Genomic DNA, 10000 nt, shown 5'->3' with positions numbered 1-10000 from the left:
ATAAAAATGGAAGAGGCGAAGAGCCGAGAGACACTCGATCGCCTTCGAGCTCTCGGCCTTCATGGAAGCGGCACGGACACGAAACACGGACAAGCACAAGCGCCCGAGTCGAGTCGGCTCAAGTCGATTCGATTCGATTCAAATCCAGTCGAACCGAGTCGATTCGAATCGAATCCAGTCGAGTCGAGTCGAATCCAGTCGAACCGAGTCGAGTCGAATCGATTCGAGTCGAGCCGAACCGAGTCGAATCGAGTCGATCCGAACCAAGTCGAGTCAAACCGAGTCGAGTCAAGTCGAACCGAGTCGAGTCAAGTCGAACCGAGTCGAATCGAGTCGAGTCAAACCGAGTCGATCCGTACCCAACCCGAATCGAATCGATTTCGAATCTATCCGAACGGACTCAAATCGACCCGACCCGACCTTTTAACCGACCCGACCCAAAAAAAAAAAGTGCAAACCGACGCCAACATACCCGAAGTACAGACTCCAGGGTGCCGACTTTGCCCTGTAAGCTCCCGACTTGAACTTTGGCCGACGACCAGTCCGTCTCCACCTGCGTGAGGGTGTGTTTCAGCGTCTTGCACTCTTCGCTGACCTGCAAATGCACAGAGGGAAATTTCGTTAGTTATTTGTTGGTGTTTGAGTTTAATCATTTTATTCCCAAAGTTTTTCCTCAGTTTTGATTTCTTATTTATCCCCTTTTTTATTTTTTTTTTCTTTCTTTTGCTCTTTCTTTTCTCTTCTCTTCTCTTTCCTCCACACTTCTCTCTCTCTCTCTCTCTCTCTCTCTCTCTCTCTCTCTCTCTCTCACTCTCTCTCTCACTCTCTCTCTCACTCTCTCTCTCACTCTCTCTCTCACTCTCTCTCTCACTCTCTCTCTCACTCTCTCTCTCACTCTCTCTCTCACTCTCTCTCTCACTCTCTCTCTCACTCTCTCTCTCCTCTCTCTCTCACTCTCTCTCTCACTCTCACTCTCACTCTCACTCTCACTCTCACTCTCACTCTCACTCCATATATCTACCATGCGATACAGAAATAGAAATGGAGATTTTACGTATTTTTTTTCCTTGTTTGTTTTTGTTGCTTTGAGGGATAAAAACAACAAAGAACCTACGTATAATAATTGCACAAGAGCTGTTCATTTGTTTGCTTAATGTCAAACAACAATAATAATTAACCTTCCTTTTATTAGTAATGGTAAATTGATAAATGATATAATTTGAATGATGATGATGATTATTATAAACAAAAAACATGAATACTAACAAAAAACAATACTAATCACAACAATAATGCAAAAAACAACCGCAAAACAAACATACAAAAAAATCGATTCTTATGATGTAATTTACATAATTCCTGGCAAACACTCAAAAGTCCAATAAATAAAAATAGAATAAGTTAAAAACATTCGTTCGTCTTTCGAATACGCGACTAAAATGAGGAGGAGGAGGAGGAGTACGGGTAAGAGTAGGAGGGCGAGTAATAGTGGTATAGTAGTAGTAGTAGTAGTAGTAGTAGTAGTAGTAGTAGTAGTATAGTAATAGTAGTACAGAAGTATTTGCACTTGTAAAGTAACAATAGTAATAGTTGTAGTAGTATAGTAATAGTAGTACAGTAGTATTTGCACTTGTAAAGTAACAGTAGTAGTAGTAGTAGTAGTAGCTGTAGGAAGCTGTAGGAGGAGGAGGAGGAGGAGGAGGAGGAGGAGGAGGAGGAGGAGGAGGAGGAGGAGGAGGAGGAGGAGGAGGAGGAGGAGGAGGAGGAGGGGGAGGGGGAGAGAAGGAGGGATAATGGAAGGGGAAGGGAGGTAAAAGGAGAGAAAGACGAGGAACAGGAGGGGTTGGGAGGCAAAGAAAAGAAGGATAAAGTGAAGGAAATGGAAAAGGATGCAGACAAGGAAAACACAGAAAAAATAGAGGCACAAGCAAGAATAAGAAAAAAAAAAGTGAAAAAATACATCCACAAAAAAAAAAAAAAATCCTACACTTACCAATAAATTTGAAATCATAAAAACAAACAAACAAACAAATAAAACTCAACTCCCCCTCACGAAGTCCGCTTTCCAGGTGCTTGTGCCGGATAACTGAAGGTCGGAAGCCGGATTAGCGAAGCACGAATGCTCTAAGATTCGCCTGATCCATTACATCAATATTTCGGTGAATAAAGCATAATAAAACCCTCTAATAATTAGTTTATGTTATATATGTACACCAATTGATTTCCCATTTAAATATTCATCAGAAACTTCTACTATCTATCTACCTATCTATCTGTCTGACTATCTATCTATCTACCTATTTATCAATATAATCTGAAGGATTGGAACACATTGATATACCATTTAAATATCATCCATCAGAAACGTAGATAGATAGATAGATAGATAGATAGATAGATAGATTGATAGATAGAAAGACTATCTATCTATCTATTTATCAATATAATCTGAAAAACTGAAAAAGATAACTTTTCAATATTTCTACAAAAGGCCCATTAACTGTATTAACTGCCAACCGTAACAAAACAATATAAAAATAATGATAATAACAATATAATTTTTCCTTATCTTGGCTATCTGCAGACCCTTTGCAGCATTTGTGCAACATATTGCAACATGGCGGAATAAAAACGAGCAATATTCGCCCATGTTTGTAAACTTTCTCTTGAAACCGATGCCCACTTGGCTTTAAAGTAAACAAACAGATAAACAAGTAAATCAACAAACAAGTAAATAAACAAATGAATAAATTAATGAATGAATGAATAAATATATGTGAAACCAAACTGATTAATGAATACATGAATAAATACATAAATTTGTACACATATCCATCTATACATATTTACATATATACACATAATGTTAATGTGCGCGCGCGCGTGCGTGTGTGTGTGTGTGTGTGTGTGTGTGTGTGTGTGTGTGTGTGTGTGTGTGTGTGTGTGTGTGTGTGTGTGTATGTGTATGTATGTGTGTGTGTATGTATGTATGTATGTATGTATGTATGTATGTATGTATGTATGTATGTATGTATGTATGTATGTATGTATGTATGTATGTATGTATGCAAGTATGCATGTATCATAAATTTGGCGCTGAGGAGAGCCGCGTGTGGCAGCTATGACGTCACAGACTCGGGTGGGCGCGCGAGACGTCCAGTGACGTCATCTCTCGAGAGGAAGGTGGGAGGGAGGGAGGGAGGGAAGGAGGGAGGGGGAGAAGCGAGGGAGGGAGGGGGAGAAGGGAGGGAGGGAGGAGGAAGAAGGGAGGACGGTGGGGGAGGAAGGAGGAGGGAAGGAGGGAGGGAGGATGATGGAGGAGGAGGGAGGGAGGAGGGAGGAAGGAGGAGGGAGAAGACCAGGATGGGGGAGGGGGTAGAGAAGAGGAAGTGGGGGGTGGAGGGGGAGGGGAGACGGGAAAGAGCATAGGGTAGGTAGTGGAGACTTAACAAAAGAAAAAGGAAAGAAAAAAGGAAAGAGAGAAAGGGATAGAGAAAGAGAAAGAAAGAGAAAGAGAAAGAGAGAAAGAAAGAGAGAAAAAAAAGAGAAAGAGTAAAAAGAGAAAGAAAAGGAGAAAGAGAAAGAGAAAGAGAGAGAAAAAAAGAGAAAGAAAGAGAAAGAGAAAGAGAAAAAGAGAAAGAGAGAGAGAAGACCAAAGGAGGCGTCATGCAATTGCGAAAGTTGGGTTGAATTGATTCCCGGCAGATCCATAACACCTTGCAAGATGCTTCGTCTGGTAGAATTCGCGTGATTAAATAATCGATTAAACATTGGGGAGGGAGAAGGGGGAGAGGGAGAAGGGAGGGAGAGGGGAGAGGGGGAAGGGAGGGAGAGGGGAGAGGGAGAAGGGAGGGAGAGGGAGAAGGGAGGGAGGAGGGAAAAGAGAGAGAAGGGAGGAGGGAAAAGTGAGAGATGGGAGGAGGGAAAGAAAAAGAAAGGGGGAGGGGGAGGGAGGAGGGGAAGGGGGAGAAGGAAAACGGAGAGGGAGAGAGAGAGAAGGGGGGAAGGAGGGGAGAGGGAGACAGGAGGAGGAAGAGGGGGAGTGCTGGGAGAGGGAGAATGGAGAAGTGGAGGGGTAGAGGGAGAAGGGAGGGGAGAGGGAAGGAGGAGGAAGGGGGAGTGCTGGGAGAGGGAGAGGGAGGGGGAGAAAAAAGAGGAAAAGAGAGAGAGAGAGACAGAGAGAGAGAGAGAGAGAGAGAGAGCAGGAAACTCGTTTTTCCTTCCTTCCTTCTCTTCCCTCTTCTGTTTCCTCTCTTCTCTTTACTCTCGCCTCTCTTCTCTCCTCTCCTCTCCCGTCTTCCTCTCTCACCTTTAATCATCCAATCACCAATTTTTCTTTAAAACTTATTCTCTCCCTTTATTTCATTCCCTTCCTTCTACATCTATTCGCTTATTTGTCGTGCCGATTATTCTAAGGGGGGGGAGAGCGAGGGAGAGAGGGAGAGAAAGAGGGAGAGAAAGAGGGAGAGAAAGATGGAGAGAGGGAGGGAGGGAGGGAGGGAGGGAAGCGAGGGAGAAAGGGAGGGAAGGAGTAGGAAGACGGAGAGGTGGAGATAGATGGAGAAGGGAGAAGGAGAGGGAGATGGGGATGGAGAAGTTGAAGATGAGGGAGGGGAGGGAGAAAGAGAGGGGGAGAGGGGGAGAGAGAAGGAGTAGGAAGAGGGAGAGATGGATAAATGGAGAAGGAGGGGGGTGGGAGAAGGAGGGGGGTGGGAGAAGAAAAAGATGGAGATGGAGAGGTTAAAGTGAGAGGGAGAGGAGGGAGAGGGAGAGGGAGAGGCAGAGAAGAAGAAGAAGGAGTAGGCGAAGGAGAAAGGAGAAAACGAAAGAACAACGACAGGCGAAAAGAAACAGAAGCAAAAAAAAAAAAAAAAAATCCGAAACAGAGGAATAAGAATAATGAAACAAAACAAACAAACAAACAAAGGGCGATGATAAGGAGCAGCGGATGGGAAACAGAGATGCCAGCTGATGAGGCGGAGCTAAGAGGACAACGCGAGGGGGGGAGGGGGGGGGGGAAGTGGAGGGAAGAGGAACGGACAGGAAAGAGATAAAGTGGTAAGCGAGAGAGAGTGATAGTAGAGGAATGTGTTAGAAGACGAGGGGGAGAGAAAGAATTGAGGAAAAAGGAAGAAGAAGGATAGGGAGGAAGGAAGGAGAGAAGGGAATGTGAAAAGGAAGGGAGAGAAGGAGGGAAGGAGGGAGAGAGGGAGGAGGGGAGGGAAGAAGGGAGGGAGGGAGGGAGGGAAGATGGGAGGGAGGGAAGGGAGGGAGGGAAGAAGGAGGGAAGAAGGGAGGGAGGGAGGGAGGGAAGAAGGGAGGGAGGGAGGGAAAAGGGAGGGAGGGAAGGAGGGAAGAAAGGAGGGAGGGAGGGAGGGAGGGAGGGGGAGGGAGGGAGGGAGGGAGAGAGAGAGAGAGAGAGAGAGAGAGAGAGAGAGAGAGAGAGGGAGGGAGGGAGGGAGGGAGGGGAGGGAGGGAGGGGAGATAGGGGAGGGAGGGAGGAGAGGGGAGATAACAAAACAAAAACAACCAGGAAAAAAATATATATATATACGAAAGAAAGAGAACCCCCCCAAAAAGAAAAGAATAAAAGGAGACAAAAAAAAAAATCGAAAGGAAAATAAATGAGGAAGAGTGCCAGCGACACCAGATCATGCCAGTGCCACAAGGACCGGAAGTGGGCCGTGCGAAGGAGGGGAAAGACGAAAGGGGGAATAAAGAATCAGGAAACAAACAATAAAAGTGAGACAATGGAAAGGGGAGGCCAGGGGAGGGGAGGTAAGGGGAGGTGAGGGGAGGGGAGGGGAGAAGAAGGGGTTAAAGAGAGAAGGAGTGAGGGAGGGAGGGAGGGAGGGAGGGGGTAAAAGGAGGAAGAGTGGGAGGGATAGGGAGGGAGGGGGAGGGGGAGGGGGAGGGGGAGGGGGAGGGAGAGGGGGAGGGAGGGAGAGAGAGAGAGAGAGAGAGAGAGAGAGAGAGAGAGAGAGAGAGAGAGGTGGAAGAGAGAAGGAGGGGAAGGAGAGAGTGAAGGGAGGGAGGGAGGGAATTGGGAATAGGAAACAGGAAGGAGGAGAAGGAGGAGGAGGAGGAGGAGGAGGAGGAGGAGGAGGAGGAGGAGGAGGAAGGAGAATAAGGAGGAAGGAGATAGAGGAAGAAGGAGGAAGAAGACAAGGAGGAGGAAAAGAAGATAAAGATGATGGAGAATAGGGCAGTGAGGGAGAAGACGATGGAGAAGAGGCGGTGAAGGAGAAGACGAAGAAGAAGAAAAGAGAGATAGAAAAGGAGAAGCACAGAGGAAGAAAGGAAACAAAAGAGGAGGAGAAAAGTGCACAAGAAAGATGAAGGAGGGAGCGGCCATAAAAAAGGGAGAGCGAAAGAGGTGGAAAACGAAAAAAATAAAGGAAGAGGAAAGAGAGAGAAAGAAAAAGATGAGAAAAAAAAAAGATAAGCGAAAGAGGAGAAGGGAAGGGCCCGAGGAAGAGGAAAGAGGGAGAGGCGCCGAGGAGGGAAGGAGTAAAGAGTAAGAGTCGCTGGGGGAGGGGAGGGGGGAGGGGCCTGAGAGGGAGAGGGTGGAGCCTTAGGGGGCTGGGAGGGAGGGGCTTGAGAGGGGAGGGGGAGAGGCCTGAGAGGGGAGGAGGAGGAGGGGCTTGAGAGGGAGGGGGAGGAGGAGGAGGGAGGGGGAGGAGGGGATTGAGAGGGAGGAGGAGGAGGGGATTGATGGGAGGGGGAGGAGGGTCTTGAGAGGGAGGGGGTCGAGGGGCCTGAGGGAGGAGGAGGAGGGGGCTTGAGAGGGAGGGGGAGGGGCCTGAGGTGGGGCGGGAGGGAGTGTCGGCGAGCCTGAAGTGCCAGTCGGACCCCAGACCCCAGGCCCGAGACCCCACACCTCTGATCAATACCGCCGCTCAACCCTCACACTCCGCTCCTGACACTCCCTGACACTCCGCTCCTCATACTCCGCTCCTCATACTCTCGCTGACACGCCCTGACACCTCGCTCCCGATACTCCGCTCCTCATACTCCACTCCTGATACTCGCTGACGCCCCGCTCACGATACTCGCTGACACTTTCCGACATTCGTTTCCCGCACACCACTCCTGATACCCGCTGACACTCCCTGACACTCCACTCCTCATGTTCCACTCCTGATACCCGCTGACACTCCGCTCCTCATACTCCACTCCAAATACTCGCTGACACTAGGATCCTCATACATTCCCAAACGTCCCGCTGCTGATACTCACTGACACAATCTTCGTGTTACTTATACCCTAATACCTCCTGACACGCCACTGACACATGCCTACTACCTGACCAATCACTTCAGCGAAACCTCGTGGAACGCTGACACAGTGTCCGGAAATTTATGACACCATAAGGGGAATGGGAGGGGGGTAGGACCGTCCCCCACCCCCCCATCCCTTCCCCCTGGAATACGAAAAGCCCTTAGGGGTCATTTCGCCCTGGCCTCTCGAGGGTATACTTTTTTGTGCGTGAAGTGTGCGGGGGGGGGGGGTATTACCTAATAAGACAGACCTGTGCAACTGTATAATATATATGAATGCAGAAACACTTATGTATGCATTTATACATTTATGAACAAACACACACAAACATATATATATATATATATATATATATATATATATATATATATATATATATATATATACATATATATATATACATATATATATATATATATATATATATGTATATATATATATATATATATATATATATATATATATATATATATATATATATACATAAAATACATGCATACATACATGCGTACGTGTGTGTGTGTGTGTCTGTGTGTGTGCGTCTGTGTGTGTGTGTGTGTGTGTGTGTGTGTGTGTGTGTGTGTGTGTGTGTGTGTGTGTGTGTGTGTGTGTGTGTGTGTGTGTGTGTGTGTGTGTGTGTGTGTGTGTGTGTGTGTGTGTGTGTGTGTTCGTTCCTACTTATGTGTCGTGCATATTAGTCCTTATCCTCATCCTTTCCATGCCAACGCCTCCTCCTCTCCCAGTTCCCTCACCCCCTCACCCCTTCTCTCACCTCCTCCTCATCCCCTCCCTCACTCCCTCATCACTTCCCTCACCCCCTTCCTTTCTCCCCCTCCCTCTCATTCCCTGCCTCTCCCCCTCCACCTCATCCTCTCACACTCTCCCTTGTATATGTATATATATATATAAACATCGACCACAACACCGAATCTTATCGACAAGGGCCATCTGAGAGGGCCATTCTGCAGGTGATATCAATATGGCCTTGGTGCCAGAGTGCCACGGTGGCACCGATGCCCGAGAGATGCCTTTGTCGCTCTGCGTGTACCTCAGACGATGCATTTTTTTCTGGATTGCAAGAAAATTGTTATTGCTATTGTTATTGTTATTATTGTTATCATTGTCACTATTGTCGTTATTGTTATCATTGTCGTTATTGATATTATTAATGTTATTATTACCCTTATCAATACTACTGTTATCACTGCCATTATCATTGTTATTATTATTATTGTCATTATTACCGTTATTATTGCAATTGCTGTTATTACTGTTATCATTGCCATTATTATTATCACTGTAGCTATTGCCATTATTGTTATTATTCTCACCATTGCCATTCCTGTATTGCATCTTTTACTAGATAATTCTTGTTATCGGTTTATTATTATTCAATAATATTCAAATGATTATTTTCCTTTTATCTATGATTTTTTCTAAAGCTGACTTTCATATATCTACTTATCTATTTCATCATTGATTTTTGTTTCATTTTTCATCATAAACTTACGTATTCTACTGTTCTTTTTTTTCTTTATTCTTTATCTTTACGCTTATTCAACAATTTTCCGTAATCATATTGATTTATTTTTGTATTAATTTATGTTTTTTTTCGCATATTATTATGTGTATTTTTCTTCTTCCTGCTTATTCATTTATTTGCACATATTCCGTATTTATTCCGTATTCGTTTTCCCAACATTTTCCTACATTTCTATACAGCGAAATTCTATAGTAAGTGAACAAATCAACAAACAAACTGTCTTTGGATGATGCTTCCTTGTCTGTGTTTACATGTAATGGAGATCTTGTTACTTATATATACTCGTACTGACATTAATCAAAGAAATATAATAGTCTATTTGTATAAAAATAAATGCAAGCATGTGTGTGTGTGTGTGTGTGTGTGTGTGTGTGTGTGTGTGTGTGTGTGTGTGTGTGTGTGTGTGTGTGTGTGTGTGTGTGTGTGTGTGTGTGTGTGTGTGTGTGTGGTGTGTTTATATATATATATATATATATATAGATTAATATATATAATTATAATGTATAATATATATATTATATATATATATATATATATATATATATATATAATATATATATACTATATAATATATATATACATATAATAATATAAAACAAAACAATATATATATATATATATATATATACATACTAACAATATATATATATATATATATATACATATATACACATAACATTCATATATATACATATACATATATATATACATATATATATACATATACATATAATATATACATATACATATATATATACATATACATATATACAACACACACACACACACACACACACACACACGCACACACACAGACACACACACACACACACACACACATATATATATATGTATATATATATATATATATATATAATATATATATATATATATATATGCTTATACATATACCTATACATACATACATATATATAATATATATATACATATGTATATATATATATACACATGCATGCATACATACATACACACACACAGACACACACACACTTACATAGACACAAATACAAACAGCCTCCCCCCCCTCAAAAAAAAAAAAAAAATCTCCAAAAATAGTGTCCGGCCAAAAAGCAGGCACAGCAGGCACCGCCAAGCACGCAGGCACGCAATCGTCTGTATAATCTCGCATTATTAGTCTTCCGCGAACTATGCAGC

The 10000-nt window shown here is 43.7% G+C and overlaps 1 protein-coding gene across 1 annotated transcript in view; it reads right to left on the bottom strand.

Moving 5' to 3' along the window:
* The window catches only part of LOC119591500, a gene marked incomplete in the record, with an annotated part of 390964 nt that overhangs the window by 122111 nt on the left and 258853 nt on the right, over positions 1-10000 (bottom strand). The window contains 1 exon segment of the mRNA XM_037940253.1: positions 473-595. Within this exon segment, the coding sequence (XP_037796181.1) occupies positions 473-595 (123 nt within the window).

Source organism: Penaeus monodon, chromosome 3 (genome assembly GCF_015228065.2).
Source record: "Penaeus monodon isolate SGIC_2016 chromosome 3, NSTDA_Pmon_1, whole genome shotgun sequence".
Classification (NCBI taxonomy): Eukaryota; Metazoa; Arthropoda; class Malacostraca; order Decapoda; family Penaeidae; genus Penaeus; species Penaeus monodon.
This window is presented reverse-complemented; position numbering and strand designations above follow the sequence as displayed.